General features: G+C 48.9%; 3 protein-coding genes across 3 annotated transcripts; 1 reads left to right on the top strand and 2 right to left on the bottom strand.

Annotated features, from left to right (window-relative positions):
- Positions 1–143: 143 nt before the first annotated feature.
- Aud_004804 (glycoside hydrolase family 154 protein) lies at positions 144–2,196 on the bottom strand (the record flags this gene model as incomplete). Its single annotated transcript, XM_043289740.1, has 3 exons — positions 144–1,309; positions 1,361–1,659; positions 1,715–2,196. The coding sequence occupies 3 exons, from the start codon at positions 2,194–2,196 to the stop codon at positions 144–146; spliced, it is 1,947 nt and encodes a 648-aa protein (XP_043145675.1).
- A 6,110-nt stretch (positions 2,197–8,306) lies between these two features.
- On the top strand, positions 8,307–11,575 carry Aud_004803 (uncharacterized protein; the record flags this gene model as incomplete). Its single annotated transcript, XM_043289739.1, has 5 exons — positions 8,307–8,562; positions 8,633–9,326; positions 9,381–9,601; positions 9,652–10,351; positions 10,405–11,575. 5 exons carry the CDS (start codon positions 8,307–8,309, stop codon positions 11,573–11,575), a joined length of 3,042 nt encoding a protein of 1,013 aa, XP_043145674.1.
- A 1,480-nt stretch (positions 11,576–13,055) lies between these two features.
- Aud_004802 (uncharacterized protein) lies at positions 13,056–13,727 on the bottom strand (the record flags this gene model as incomplete). Its single annotated transcript, XM_043289738.1, has 1 exon — positions 13,056–13,727. The coding sequence occupies one exon, from the start codon at positions 13,725–13,727 to the stop codon at positions 13,056–13,058; it is 672 nt and encodes a 223-aa protein (XP_043145673.1).
- Between the last annotated feature and the right edge of the window lie 2,810 nt (positions 13,728–16,537).

Here is a 16,537-nt window from a genome sequence, read left to right as displayed (position 1 = left end):
TTGGTAGCTACCTGTCTTATCGTGCAATTTGCTGTTAATCAGTTTCATTTGCACACTCCACCCCCAGGATAGATACTGTGGTGATGCAGATAGATAGTTTATGGAAGCTAGGAGTAATCCCCCTCGATCCTTTGCTTGGCCTTTCAGTCCTGCTTCACCATGATCTGCTTCAGTTTGTCCGGGATGTCTGGGATCCGTTCCCATTTCGTGCGCCATTTCTCCTGCCAGTCGTCGCCGTTTCCTTCAGCTGGCAAGGCGAATACCGCCGTCGCGAACCAAGTGTCGCTCCCGGGGCTGAGCTTCGATCCCAGCGAAGGGAGCAGAGTACGACCGTAGATCAGATTCGAGTTGGCATCTGCCAGTACTATCCTGCCTTCTCGATCCACATTCGACTGAAGCTCCACGATGCCAACGGCGCCGACAGACGAGACCGTGAGCGCCCGCTGCGATTCCTTCAAGGTACCTTCGGATGAACCTGGAGTGAACGGGCCGAGGATGCGGCCGTTGTCACTGCGGCAGCCGTAGATCGCAAACGCCCCTTCGTTAACCAAGAGTTCGCGCTCCGTTCTCACCCGGTGAATGCGAAGGTGCCAGTTTTCGGTCTCCTCGGTTGGAGGTATGAGCCACGTGTCGACATCGACGTCCTTCCACGGCTTCCAGCCGGAGACGAGCATGGGAACATCATCAAGCCATTCAAACCGGACGTTTAGTGCCAATCTTCGTGTCTGCCAGATATCGCCCCCATCGTCAGAGAGAGCAAGCATGCTATCTGGTGCGTGCTGTTCTAACTGATAGGAGCCGGTGGGAACGGAGTATCCAAACGACGCGCTGTAAGCAAACTTGCCATACTTGGCCTGGGTAGCTTTCAGCGGATAATGGCAGGCCTGACCGGACGACAGCAGGAACCAGTGTCCACCACGATGAACCATGATGTGCTTGGGGTATTCAAGGGCTGCAACGGCTGGGAGGGAGGCAGTGGGGTAGGGTTCCTCCTGCGCTGCCCAGAAGGGATGCGATTCTGGCAACACCAGGGGAACAAATGACAGACAGCACCAATAAGGAGATCCAGGAGAATTGTAGTTTTCCGTCAAGTACATGTTTGCGTAGGAGTATCCCAGACTCAAGGTCCCATCACTGTTGAAGATGTCTTCCTGGGTAGCCCACCAACGGAAATGGCGCAGCAAGATACCTTTGACCACTCCCCAGGTCAATGGAGCAGGTAGCTCAACGTCCGCAAAAGCCAGTGCACCCCAGAATCCGACCATGGCAAAGCGGTACGTCATCGAGCGTCCAAATGGAATAGCACTGCCTGATCCTACGTCAGTTTCACTAGTTCTCCAAATAGGAGTGGACGACCAACCATTTGGACTGAAATAATGGACAAAGTCTTGAGCATATTGCCTCGCACGGTCACGGTATCTTTCAGCGCGGGGTTGGTCAAAATCACCAGCCAACTTGGCATACAGAAGTTGTAGAAACTGGATGGCAAAGGAGCCCGAGTAGTAATCCATCTGGTGATGGCTCTTGGGGCCATCATTACTCCAGCCTGCGCCGACGTGGAATGTATCTAGATGATCCATATCTGCCTCGATACGCGCAAGCGAGTAAGGGGCGTTATTCCTTCGCAGACCCAGGTTGGCGAAAACCCGGAACCACAGCCTGTACAATAAGGTGAGAACAAGCCCCCCAGACTCTTCTGTAATCAAAGACATACCAATTAGTATTTGGCATCTCGCGCGCATTGATCTGCGCCAGCCAATTCGCAATATTCTCCTTCTGCTTGTCCGTCAACGGATCCCAGAAGACGTGAGGTGCAACGGCCAACGTAAACCCGATAGGACACATCTCCACCATGCGCTGGTCCATATCCTCAATGTCGCCCCAGTACTCCGGACTGTTGGGATCAGTCCCGCTGATAAAGCCCTCGCGCCAACGAGCTGCCTCTGCATAGTCATAGCCTCCACCCAGCAAGGAAGCAAGGGCCCAGAGGGGACGCGCAAAGCCCTCGATCTGGGCGCCCCCTTCATCGAACCGGGTCGTCGACGTGCCGATCTTCACACGACTGCAGCCGGGTGTGAAGCGCGGGATGAGCGGGTCGAGGAGCGCTCGACATGCGTCTTGAAAGTCGCTGCGTGTGCGAAAGGGAGACCGACTAAAGGCCTGGGTAGGAGTCTTTCCATTGGCGTGGACGGACATTGTGATCGATTGACCTGTCTTGGGGGTTAGGATCGAGACAATGCGAGAAAAGTCTCGTCAGTGCCGCATGACATCGTTGTCTCAGCGCCTGAGGGTGCCAGATCATGTTTATATCTCATCTGCATGGCGTTGTTTTCCTAATGACCTTTTGAGGAGGGGCAGGTGGGCTGTGGGCATGGCGATCGGGGTTCGGAATGAAGTCCGATGCGACCACCTCGAGCGGTAAATGGCCTGACAACTTTTAGTGATGGATAAATCGCTGATGCAGATGGAGCTTGTTCCATGGATAGGACACCGTTTGTCGCTTTTGCAGTTGTTATTGGATGGGTAAATGGGAGGTGCAGAGATGCTCAAGGTAGAGTCAGGGCCAATTTAGCCGAGGTGGAAGCGAATATGGGCATCACACTGGGTACTCCATCTACCTTGAGGTCCAGATCGTCCTGTTTGGAACCAAACATAGTTCTCAAGTTATTCTAATATTCTCACTGGTAACTCTTCCACAGTCTTTAGCCATGGACTAGTTCAAGGACAAGATAAACCTTGCAGTGCCCCCAAGTACGACCCCAGGAGGCCAGGACCGGTAGGCATGATGATGACTCGCGTGCCGCTGAATTGGAGAAGTTTATCCTGATTGCCGAGAGCCTGTGTTCCAGCTTCTTCGCTTGAACAGTGAGGAGCAAGCAAAAGTCCTTGAGACATTGATCTTTGGGCAGTGTATACAGAAAGGATTCTTCTGACTCTTATTCAAGGGCCTAACAGGAATAAGACCGACTAGATCTCGAGCGCAAGATGGGACGAACCATGGCCTATGTAAACCACATTGACACAGACCAGGAATAAATGCTCACGATAGAACTCTAGAAAGTCTCGGCGTACGACCGACTTGCCGTTCATCTTCAGTACCATCCGGTCCTGTCTGTATGAGGAGCCCCCAAAGTTGTGCTTGATCAGATACTAAGCAAAACAGGCTCAATTTCAAGAAATACAGGCATCTGATTCAATATGAGGTTTCCAAAATCAGTCATGCCGACAAACCTCTGTCAACCTTAGGAAATGTGACTCGTTAGTCAAGATCCATCGAAATACAATATGAAGCAGAGAAATTGATTACCCCTTTATTGACAATTGTGCTTCTTGACTACGCACCGACAAAGATGAATGGGATTGACCATGCATACTGCACGGCCATCCAGTCCGGCCCAGACCTGCACACGTTTGTCTTAACCTAATGGTCAAGGCTTCGAGCAGGGTGCATATGTGAGCTTGCCTGCATCAACAGCTTGGCTAGCTTATTGGCGGATGCCATTTGAGTTATATATTTCATAATTGAGACTGATCTACAAGGAGCCGTAACAATAGCAAAGGCACGGTGGATATGTCACATCAGCAAGATACAACGACAGTCGGTATGTTCCATTGTGATACAGATCAAATGGATGTGTCACCAGGATGCGAGAGGAGCCAGCAATGTACTTGAAGAGTTGAACCGCCCTGGGTCAGAAGATGTACTACCTAGAACATAATCTGCGCGAGTCATTGGCAAGAATAATAATCTAAATCATCCGGAACAAGCACGGCCGCTTCGTCATTCTATTGAGTAGAGTCAGTTAATTCGGTTCTAAGAAGTAAGGAGTAAGAAGTACAATCTACAAAGTATGCTGCTGCTTGTTGTTGAGATTTTGGATATTTGTGGCACGGCCAATGAATATGTTTACAGGATGATAGGTACGTGATTGATGCTAAAGAGTGACAAACAGAACTGCTCAAGTTACCATTCTAGGGAGTATTATCTGGAACTCTGCATCCAACTATAACTGTGTAGATACTTTCCATAAAACCTTTTTTTGCAGTGCTAATTCTCCGAAGGGAGTAATTTCGTGCCTGAGTACAGTATGGATGGACCAGAACTTGGACTGTGCCATGATCAGTTGAGCACAGTGTCTGCTAAGTTTACCCAGGCGCTGTGGCGATGCTTCGTTGATATGTAATCATGAGGCAGTAGACTAGGGAGAAATAATCGGTATAATCAACTCAAATGCCCAGTCAATCCCGTCAATATTCAAGTGATTCCTGCCCGCGAATGGAGTCAGATGACACAACCCAATATTGAGACGAGATACATAGGGAATTGCTCAATTTTAAGATGGGGATTGCCAGATGCCACGGTCTCTGTTCCAAGGTTGAGCAGAGACAGTGTTCTCCATGAAAACTAACTACCTAATCTGAGTGGTGGATTTTCCTTGTTGACGCCTTCGACCAGCGGATCGGAAATCATCCTGCCCCCGGTCGCGGAGAGCTTCTTTCTGCCTTGTCCAGTAGGATGCGACCCCGAGCGACTTCAATTTTCAACTGGTTGGACCGGTGTACAGATGCAATGGAACTCGAACACTTGGTCCTGGATGATTTTTGGATCCTCTCGGGGGCAAAAGCGACTCTACCGTCCAAACTCCAACCGGGATTTACTCCCTAATGTCAAGGATGAAACAGCTAATCGTTGTTTACGCTAAACTTTCGAACATGCCAGCATTTGATACTTTCTCCTGTTGTCTATCTACTAGGATGTTCAATATTGTTGACTTACAATATGAAGTGGGAATGGGAAGAATAGCGGACGTAATTAAGTACAAAGTTGGTACTCATGATAGGATGGATGGTATTGTAATAGTTCAAACATTCTCTCGAGCAATATTGAATTGCCGAAGCTCGGGACGGTATATCCAATCTACCTACAAAGTATCAAAGGCACAATCATCAAGGAACAAATCAGGCCAAACTGTTAATTAATTCAATCAATCAAAGGATCTTAGAGGAATAGATTATAGATTAATAAGTTCAACCGAGAATAAGAAGTGGTCGGTTCGACCAGTAGGAACCGGGCCAGCAATAATGAACAGCCACAATTGCATCCTTCTGCAGCCAGAGTCTGCATGGGGTAGATAGAAGATGCTACTTGTCCTTTACCATTATAATCATCAATTATTGACAGGCATTCCGAAGTACAGTACAGATGGTTGAGTTGATGGATAACAATCGCTTGTTGATAGGTGTGAATTGCCAGAGCTCAGATTTTGTAAATGGGCCAAAACCAGGCCATGACCAAGTATTTACTTCTGGAGACATCCGAAGTTTAAGGACAGCGAAGGTGTTGATAAAATGTCTTCGGATTGCAACCTTCAACGATTATTAATGTTCAACTTCTTGGAAGCAAGGCAATCCCGAGGACCACTCCGTAGCTCTTAGCAGGATATCCCCTCCCCTATTTTAACATCAACTCGTCATGTCATAGTATCAAAAAGGCAGCGATGAAGATCCTAGATAAAATCACAATTGATGAGTCGACAAAGCAGGAAATGCAAGGCAAATGACTAGCACTTTTGACAGAAAACGCTCCGGGATCGACGGTCGGCTCCCGGAGGAGTGGCAATCCTTGCTCCATTGTGCAAAAGCTCGCGGGTCACTTTGATGAGGACAAGTCAATGGTCTCCATCTTTGGGGGAAGACCAGAGTATTAGTCTAGGTGCAGATCTTAGATTCTATCTATCGCTGTCGCTTGAATCTGATCCGTGCTTATTTTCCGCATCAGTGTGTTGTAGCAGAATATCGCGTCCGTTGAAGCGAATGACATGCAGTATCTAGGAAAATACCCTAATTGGAACTTGACTTGATCTCGATTTGATTGATACATCTGACAGGTCAAATATGTTCGTTTCCTAGAAACGATGGAATCAGAAGTGTGACAAGCAAGGGGATCCGGGGGGACTAACAAGCTTATTAGAGTATTTGTCTGCAGGTCATCCAGAAAGGTAAAGACCCTAAGGGGTAGTTGAGACTTCACTGATCAACACAGTACGTAGTCGTTGGAGCAGTCAAAGACTAATACGAATAGCTTTTGTGGCCTGTTTGGGATTTCCCGTCGACTGATGCTCCTTAAGGTGGCCTAGGGAAGTTACTACTATCTTCACATGGTTACATAGACTGTTATGACGCGCGGTCCGACTAGGCCCAGCATATGCGAGTCCCTGCATTGTACAGACTGTAGTAAGTATTAATTAAAATCTGTCTGCAGAAAAGACAGTGTGGACATTACATCATATGGTCTTCTCTATGGGTGGATAATTTCTTTTTCTTCCCTTTGTTCTCACTTCTTCGAGAATGATCAACAAAGAAGTTGAAGAACCAGAGTACCATTATTATTATTGACTGTCTGTCTACTCCGTACTCAGGGGTGCATGAGCATCTCCTGATCTCCTATTATTACTATTATTTACCTGATAAGTACTACTGCTCTAGTACCAAGGAAGTGACCCACTCTTAGTCTCACTGGATCCGTGGCTTTCCTGTTCCTTTGATTTTCCATCGAAAAATTCGCGTGCAGTTTCCTGCCCCACTGACGTCGTCTCTGCACTTCTACTGGTAGAGATTGCGAGTTCCCTTCGCTTGGTGAATTTTAACCTTTGTACCTTTTCCTCTGGTGTTCGAACTAGAGACTTTTGGGAATTTTGATGATGGTGGAAATGATTAACTGGGAACTTCGTCCGTCGTTAGTCCGTACTGACTGACTCTGCAGAGTTAGTCCATTTTTCCCTCCTCTCTCTTCCTCTCTCTGTCTACCCATCGAATTATTGTCTAGTCAGCCATCCACCATATCATTTTTTTTTTTATTACCGCATCCCAGATTATTGATACTACGTACTCCATAAGGGCTAAATTTCCATTCCCTCTGACCATCCCCTCAGATCCAATCGTCATCTTCAGCCCCATTGACTATCAACAGCCTCCTGAACACCGGCTCAGACACCGTCGCAAAAAAAACAGTCGTTTACCGTCCAGGATATCTCCAGGTTCCAGGCTCTTTCTGGTCCAAACCCTTTTACGCGATCATACATTATTAATCTCTAAGGCTAGGTATGGTATCACTCTCTCGGTCTCTCACTTTCTCACATGTCTCTTTTTGATCTCTTCCCTGTCCTCAATCCTTGTGCCCTCTGCCTCCTTAGCCCTATCATTCTATCCCTGAAGCTTCAACTACCAGCAATAGTCTGTGGTCTTCCCTGACCCCTGGTCAATTTCTTCCCAAAATTCCATCCGTTCATCGGGACTTTCTTTCCACTTCTCCCCACTCGTCCTAACTTTCTTCTGGTTCTTCTCCCCACTTGATTCACCTAAATAGTAAATCTCTCTCTGCCTGTCTACGCCCCCCTTCCCCTCAATCGCACTACCACCATCATCACCGCTACAAGTAACTATTGATACTTGAAACTTGACATTCTTGGTTACTCATGATTATCCTGTTTCCCCAGGAATAGACTCTCTCCTTTCCGTGGTCCATGTGGAAACATCATCGACCATCTTCCAGATCGGATTCCAAGTCTGGGAACGTCGATTCAGGCCATCTAAATTTGTCCGAGTTTGGCTTCTTTGGTCGCTCCAAAAAGAAATCTCCGCTTTGTGAGTACTACCCTACTATCTTCTACAATCCTTGGAAGCCTCTTGGGTGGCTTTTGTCTCGTTTCCCTCTCTCTCTTCGTATTTGCAATTCTTTTTCGATCTCTTCACACTTTTCCCTGAATTGTAATTTTTTTTCTGCGTCAATTATACGACTGCCTAGTATAATTTTACTACTGCATCGGAACTTTATTCCCCTTTTTCCTCTTCCTCTGCTTCCCTCCCTCCGTCCTCTTGTCTCCTGCGTTGTCAATCCCAACTATATTCATCACGGGGAAATCAAGCATTCGAAAAATAGTGGCATCACCGGACCCTCAATCGTCGTCGTCGTTGGTGTGGCTATTGGTGTCCTTCCTGAAAGTCGGACCAGCGGACCGTTTTTACCACTTACTGACAAGTATCTGCAACCTTTTGCGTCACTTGCAGATTTCCCCTCCCGGCCAGAGTCCCCCTCGCGTTCACCTCTAAGGAACTTCCGTTCTTTCTCCCGTTCTCAAGCAGATCGGCCGGGAACCAGTACATCTGGTCAAACGAGCACTTCTCGATCTCGTGCTCCTTCAACTGTTAGCACTTCGCTTCAATCTGACCATCCTGGCTTGGGCTGGCAGTCGACCGCCGGCACAAACTCTTCGCGAGCATCATTCAACTCTAGATCAGGTAGACCAATGGCGGGGCTGATGGACGTTGACCGTAGCCGTACCCGGAGGGATAGAACGTTTGTCGGTAGTGAATGCGCCGTATGCGAGGAGCCACTAGAGCATACCCTGCGCGGAGAGCGGGTCCTCCAGTTCTCTTGCACACACGTGGCGCACGAAGCCTGTTTCTACGAGTATATCAAGGAGTTTGAGGGCCAATATTGTCCGACCTGTGATGCCCCACTGGGGCTTGACACCAGCCGCGGCGGTCATGTACTTGACATCGGTAAGCGAAAGATGCACTTCGGACAGCATAGTGATTGCAATTGCTGAGTTACTGACCATCCTCATTGTAGAAAAATTGAGCAATATTGTGCGTTCGGTGACTAGCGATGCAGCCACGCACCGCAGTGGTTTGACCACCCCAACCCCGTGGGATCAGCCGTCAGCTCGTGGGCGAGCGCCCAGCGAGACGGGGAGCAGGACATATAACAATCGCGACAGTCGGGACAACTGGGCGAGAAGGGATAGCCGCGATACGGGCAATACGGGCAGCCATCGCGATCGCGAGCGAGTGGAGCGGATGACCACAGGCTCACGGCAACAGCATTCCAGAAATGGAAGTGCTGCAGGATCGTCAGGCGACTACGATGCTCAGCAGCAGAGCAACGGCAGGCGACATGATTATGATGTTCAAGCCATGGAATCCGATCTTAGCCCTCGCGCGGCTCCCATGAAGAACCCCATCCCCGCCCCTACAGTGACTATCCGCAGCGAATTCCCGACGCTCAACCGGTCTAGACAACAGCAATCTTTGACATGCTTGGTCACGGTGGAAGTTCCCGAGGGAGTATGGCATCCGGATTCGGACGACTTGCGACAAACTTCGTCGGGTGCGTCGCAGCCGCAGGATGAGCCTTACGGCGGCGTGGTTCGCTTTCCGACTGCGGATGCTCGATCCATCCAATACGAACCCCAGGAGAACCTCGACGAGATCGCCGAGGACTTGCGGACGCGGGTCGACAACTGGCACGGCCTTGAATTTTCACGGTACATTTTCACCCAGACGAGGTTTTTCATTGACGAGTACTGATTGGCCTTTAGATTCGGAAAACTCCGCTTGCATGGACACATGCGCGTGGGCAAGGATCGCGAATCATGGCAGGATCTGGAGTGCTATCTTTTCGCTGAGATGCTTATTTGTATCAAAGAAAAGAAGACAAATGCTCATCAGTATGATGACCAGTCGAAGCGCAAGACTCGGAGCTCGTTGAAAGGCTCGATTCTCATCAAGAAGCATCTCAAGTCTATTGAAGCGTCGCCTGGTAAGCTGACATCGATTTTGAGAAAGGGTACCGGATGCTGACCACCATAGATGAACCTGTCCTCACGCTTAATCTGTCAGTCAGCGAGCTTCCTTGCTTCTACCTTCGCTTCCAGAGCCGAAACGAACTGGAGATCTGGCGTCGAGCTCTTCGCGATCTTCATAACTCTGATGCATTGTCCCGACACACCGACTATGACCTGGATCATTCTGGAGCTGAGGAGGAGGACTACCGGGCCAACCAGGTCAAACGACAGGCATCAATAAACTCATCCTATGGTGCCGGCCGGTCCAACAATACAGCCATCACGGATTACACTACCGGTGCAGATAATCTGCCCACGTTGAGTGTCCACATACCTCTCGATATTGTGGTTGTTATTCCCGTTTCTTCGTCCATGCAGGGGCTGAAGATCACTCTCTTGCGGGACGCACTCAAGTTCCTTGTGCAAAATCTTGGACCCCGAGATCGTATGGGATTGGTAACTTTTGGCTCCAGCGGTGGCGGTGTACCCCTTGTTGGAATGACCACCAAGTCGTGGGGTGGATGGAACAAGATCCTCAGCTCCATTCGACCTGTCGGACAGAAGAGCCTTCGTGCGGATGTTGTCGAAGGTGCCAATGTTGCAATGGACTTGCTGATGCAGCGCAAGTCCAACAACCCCATATCCACGATCCTCCTGATCAGCGACTCCTCCACTTCCGACCCCGAAAGTGTCGATTTCGTGGTGTCTAGGGCCGAAGCTGCTAAGTGAGTTCCTCCATCACCAAAGATTAAGAACATAGATGACTGACCATTTGCAGAGTGAGTATTCACTCCTTCGGTCTTGGACTGACTCACAAGCCCGACACAATGATCGAGTTGTCCACTCGGACAAAAGGCTCGTACCTGTACGTCAAGGATTGGATGATGCTTCGAGAATGTGTTGCCGGCTGCTTGGGCGCACTGCAAACCACTTCGCACCAGAACGTCAAACTGAAGCTTCGTCTTCCTGAGGGTTCGCCTGCGAAATTTGTAAAAATTAGCGGGGCTCTCCATACAACCAAGCGCGCTACAGGCAGAGATGCCGAGGCGGCTCTCGGAGACCTTCGATTTGGGGACAAGCGTGATGTGCTGGTGCAGTTGGTCATCCAACCAGACAACTCCACGCAGGAAAGCATGCCGCAGGACCCCTGGGAAAGCCTGGTGTCTGGATTGGAAGCTCTCGGAGGTGGCTCCGATGCAGACGAGCAACGCGTGCTGAGCGTCGAGGAGGTACCTTTGATCCAGGCGGATCTCACTTACGGTGATCTCCTCCGTGATGGCCACCTGACGCACTCGCCTCGCCCGTCACTGCTTACCGTGCCCATGCTTCCATCCAATCCGAGAGCCAAGAATGGCCGACCTTCGACACCACCCATTCCTCCTCACCCGTCCATTGTCCAGCGGCGCATGGAGTTGCTCACGTCCGATATGCTGACCCGAGCCTTGACACTTGTGACTCGGGGTCAACATGATCGCGCACAGCATCTCTTGACCGAAACACGAAGCATTCTTAAGGGTCTCGGTAAGGGTAGCCTTCCGCCGCTACCGCCAAGCGCTGTAAAACCGGCTAGTCTCAGCGATGCTGGAAGTCGCGTTGAAACGCCCACATCGACCTCGCCGAGATCCTCCAACTTCACCGAGAGTCAGTCATCTGTCACATCAGATACTGCAACTATTGCCCCTGTTGCCGCGGTCGACGCACAGACCATTACAGCGCTGGATGCGGACTTGATATCGGCAATGGAGTGGATCAATCACCCTGCCGTATTTGGGCGAGACTCGCGCAAGGCGGTTCTGCAGGCGATTGGAGTCATCTCGTCGCAGCGCGCTTACACATATCGCACCCCATCCGAGGCTCACTGGGCACAGCGAGTCGCGGGAATCCGACGATTGACTGAGCGGTCAAAGGAGTGGCGCGAGACTGGAGACGATGCCTTGACAGAGGAGTAGTCAGTTATCTGGATGATTCTCTCCTCTTTGCTCTTGGTGGTCTTTATCTTGTCTTCTATTCTACCGTTTGATCATTCATTTACCCCTTTTTCAACCCCTTTTTACCTAATATTCGTTCTTCCCTCTGGTTACCCGGCTGAGTTGGCAGGCTTTTTTTTTTGTTATGATACCACTTTGTTTCGACTATGACTGCGCAGCATGATACCACGGATTTCCCCTGTTTATATCACCTTGACTCCTGGCTGGTTTTGTTTCTATGACGAATGTACATGTTGATATATAGCCTAATCATTCACCATTTTTTCTAATGTTTATTGGTTGGTCAGCGGCAAGGGTTGAACATGGGTGGCTTCATCGGTGTTTGGTCGATTACGATATGCTGTCTGAACGTGTTTTGCTTTCAGGATATCCGAGTCTCCAAAAGAGCTGTTGATGTTATGCCAACTGTACTCGATGGCCTGGTTTGATATGCTAAAGCTTGGTCTGCTTTGAAATGAATATACCACATTTACATGATTTTATTATCTTTTCCAGGTCCAGCGGAGAGGCGAACTAAGGCAGCCCATGGATACTGAACCTTGATCTTGCGGATTATGTGGAACTCCGGGAGTAAGACACTGCCAGGTCTTACCCCGAATTACCAAAAGGGCCCGTTAACCCCTGTTGGTTTTATGCCTAAAAGGAGTAGTCTTTTCGCCGAACCCACCCGTTGACAGCCCAAGCACATACATTCCTACAGCCATACATTTCTACGGCGATTCAGGACAAGGACACATGGACGAATGACATTGAGTCCCGAGCTGTTGGTCCGTTCTCATCAAGCATTGGCCAGATAAAGTGCGGCTGACAGCAGCCACGTGGAACGGGGGCTCAGATCCCTTTGATTGTTGGCATTCTCAGCGCTTAAGACGAAGAGTTCCGTCCCAACCTGGGATGTGTTGAACATGACATAGCCACTGGATGCTTTTTATTTCGGAGCAGTGTCCTGCGTATTGCGTACTGTATTACTGAGTTGGATTCCTTGTTTGCAAAGCATGTGAAGGATTGCGCTTTGGCCTTCGTCCATGAAGTCTTTTACTACCTGAGCATTTCGTAGCCGTAGAATTTCCATTTCATCCAATTCTCTTCGCAGAAAACAAATGCTACCATGCACCCTCTCTCCATGCAGTTACCGAAAGTCCCCCATGTAAAAAACCAACCAAAATAAGCTAAACCGACCGAAACTCCATGAAATGCAAGGTATTCGAAACCAACAGTGCAGGGGAGTGACCCGGCTGCGCAGAGCCAAGCTTGCAAGTCTTCTAAGCAGGAATCAAGACACAGAACGCACGACGCACGCCGTAGATCGAACCCTCAGGTTTGTGTACATGAGAAAAACAAGATCAATCGTCATGACATGAACGCTCTAGTTGAGCATTGCCAATGCACGCTACGCTGAATGATCACCAAGTCCAGATGAACGATTGCAGATGGAATTAGTCTATCCTCGACGATCAGAATTCCGTCTGCGTTTGCCTGGTGGTGCTGGATCCAGTTGAGGCGCGTGTTTGTACATAATTGTTGTCGTGACGATCTGTCGTACACAGACTTGGGGTCCAGCCTCGCTTATGGGGGACTCGAAGCGCCTGAGTTTCCATTCTTGAGGAGGAAAGGGTGAGCGGAGGAGATGCGCGGACCGAGGAGAGTCTGTTGTTGCTGTTGATGTTGTTGGGGAGTAGAGATATGGAGGGGGGAGTCGCAGCCGTTTAGCTGCTGGGGCTGGCACTGGAGCTTCCTTTGGAGACCAGGAGACTGCAGGTGACAGAGGAAAAGGTGGCTTTGAGGGTGAGTGTTTTGGTGTGCTCCCTTTCGAGAAAGAAGAGGAGGTTGTGCTGGATGGCGCCGAGGTGGGAGATCGGCGAGGCTTGTCGAGCATATACTTGGCAAAGCTCGCGCGAGAGGTAGTAGAGCTCGCGAAGATGGGGCTGAACGTCTCAAGAAACTCTGTGTATGCCGGTGGTGGAGTGATGGTAACCGTGTTTTCTTGATTCTCAGCTTCCATTTCCTTTGTCTTCGTATCGAGATATATGGTCGACGATGGCTCACGGAGCTCAGAAGGAAAAGTCATGTGCTTTGGAAGCTCTAGGGGCTGTAACACCGGCTTTGGAGCCATCTTAAACAAAACAGATGAATATATATAACTCAGTAGAGAAGAGTTATGACGTTGACACTTCCTGAGAGTGGATAAGAGGTATGTAGGAAGTATAAAAGTTTGATGATGCCCAAGAAGAGGAATGTACCTCCAGATGACCGATGCCAATTGTTGTTCGAAGGAGACAAAAAGGAGAGAGGAAGGAGAAGTGTCGACGAAGCGTGACCGGGGTGATAAAGCGTGTTGTATATAGGTTGTTGGTGGATATAGTTCGTAAAAAATTGTATGTAATGCTGTACCTGACAGTATTGATGCTTGATGTATTGATCTAGTCCCCAAAAGGTTAGCAATGTTACCAAGTCCAGGTGGTCCAAAATAGCAACACTGGGTTGATCCACATTCACAACTCACAATCTTGTCAGCTTGCACTGTTAAACAAAGACCAGACGAATCCCAGTCTATCTGATCCTTCTTTTCGACGCTCAAGCTCTTGCACAGCCCTCTATTCAGCCCTGATGTGATTGCGCTCAAAACGTGTCGTTAACAGACAAAGTCCTCACTTGTCTGATCGGAATTATTTTGACAGCCAATCAGTCCAGCTGTTGGCCACAGTAGATTTGAATGAATGTAATAGGGAAATGCAATGTATTAGTTTAAATCAAGAGCAAGCAAATACTCTTGGAAGGTAAGGAGATATTGTTACAGAGGATCGAGCGTCATCAATCAGCAGGGTCTTCTGTAACTATATACTATCTTACCCAGCCTTGACCTCCGCCTTCTGTGGTAAACATTCGCACCAAGTAGGCCTGACACTGTCGCGCGGCATCGAAACTGTGTCTCCGCTCGTTTGTTCAATTTGGCCCCTTATTGTCGCTTGATCTAATGAAAAACCTATGTTATCCTAATCTTGACCGCTCTGTGACATGGTTTGTTAAAGCGAGGCGCGCGGTTCCTACAATTAGTGCTCATCTCTTGCCATCATAACAAGAGCCAAAAGACGGGGTACAGAACTTCCATCTTCATCACCCTAAGCACTTAAAGCTACATTAGCTTAAGGGGAATGGATGAGGGTAATAAGCGGCATAAGGAAACGCTAATCTCAACCAACATCGCCCAATCATGGTGCATAGAATAAGTTTGCCCGAGGAAACTGTTTCAGGCTACCATCCTCATACCCCTTAATGAAGGCATTCACAGTCCTCATTGATTGCCAAATGCTGAGGCCTGAATGGGTACGCTCCATGGAGTAGCGCTGCAGGTTGTCATGGACCCTGGACGGTCCGGTTATCGAGTGAGAAAGGGTCATATTCTACCGCATTGCTTAAGCAGCGGTTACGTCTATGCAATGATGCCTATCCGGAGATTTGATGCCATTCTTGGATAGGGCCTTCCATATGCGTCATCCTTATCTTGTCATTGGGGGCCGTAGTCTCCGATCTGAATACGTTGAACCCTCGAGGATCTCATTCCTTCTGCTCACGCGGTCGAGGTGAGCGAAGGCCATTGTCTGGACTGGAAGGTTTAAAGAATAGCGTCCTGCATGGCATGCAACGCTTGATGATTCTAATTTTGGGTTCAACTACACTAAAGTTGCTAAGCGCCCGTTTCAGCATCACTTGCATGTTGTCAGTTACTATGATCAGAATGCGGGTATTTGTAAAGCCTCGAAGTATCATATAGCAGCAGTTCATGGTCGGTTCTGACCATGAAGTTCTCCCCCTCAGATATAGCTTCATTTCGATGGTGCTCATATAGCTCCAGTTAAGCCGTACCATGCGCAATGCTGTCCATGACCATTGAGTAAATCAATGGAAACCTCTGTGTGAATGGCAATTAAAGTGCAGCTGGTACACCCCAGTCCAGCATAACCCTAACAATGGATCTATTAAAAGCAATTCTTGGCAACCCAATTAGCATTGAGTACCGGTAGATCTTAAACGCTTTGCCATCCACCAACCAATCAACAATCGGCTACAGTCCGAACCACCCAATCCGAAACATGCCAGGTACTTTGCTCTAGGGCTTGTGAGTGGTGAACAGATCAAATGGTTAGCGCATGGGTGTCTGCTCTGTAACGCGCCAACTCCCGCCACACAGGATCGCCGTGTGGACAGGGATTCGATTGTCCATTATTGGCAAGCCTTCGACTCGTCATGCCTAGATGCACTGATGCAGGGCTATTTTTGGAATATTCAACTTGACTCCACCTTACCTCGTTGGCAAGTGGACTGCATTGCTGCTACTAAGTAGGGTATGGCGGAAGCGAACTTCTGAATAGATGCGCTTGATGGCGAGCAAGTTAATACTGTCGCTTCAAGAAAAGCGCCAAGAGGCTGATATGTGTGGATCGGGACTGTGAAGGGCGCTCGCCACTTACTTTCTGGGTACGAGGTCGAGGTGTACAACTACTACGATGGTCATGATTGTGATTGTGCCAAAAATATTAGCTCAGTGCTAAATCCATTATCATCACTATCATAGCGCGCAAAGCCTGGAATAAAGCGAGTAGATTGCTAAAAATACTGCATAGGAAACACCAGCAACCAAGCCAGACAAGAGCAGAAACGATGGCCTTTTCTATTCTTATCATCATCTTATGCATGCAGACAGCGGGGAAATAACTCAGTTTGGGCCCATCAGCGCTTCCGAATGGTCGTTGACAAGATCGTCACCTCACGATCGTCCTCGTTCTCAACATGGGCGTCTCTTCTCAGACGATAACGAGGTCCGAGTCGCCATATGTCCTCAAGCTCAATTTATTCCGAGTGACGTCTTGCATGTATGTAGATAAATTTAGAACCTCTAAAGGACTAGCCAGCGCTTCATCTATA

The sequence above is a fragment of the Aspergillus udagawae genome (assembly GCF_001078395.1).
Source record: "Aspergillus udagawae IFM 46973 DNA, scaffold_3, whole genome shotgun sequence".
Taxonomy (NCBI): Eukaryota; Fungi; Ascomycota; class Eurotiomycetes; order Eurotiales; family Aspergillaceae; genus Aspergillus; species Aspergillus udagawae.
This window is presented reverse-complemented; position numbering and strand designations above follow the sequence as displayed.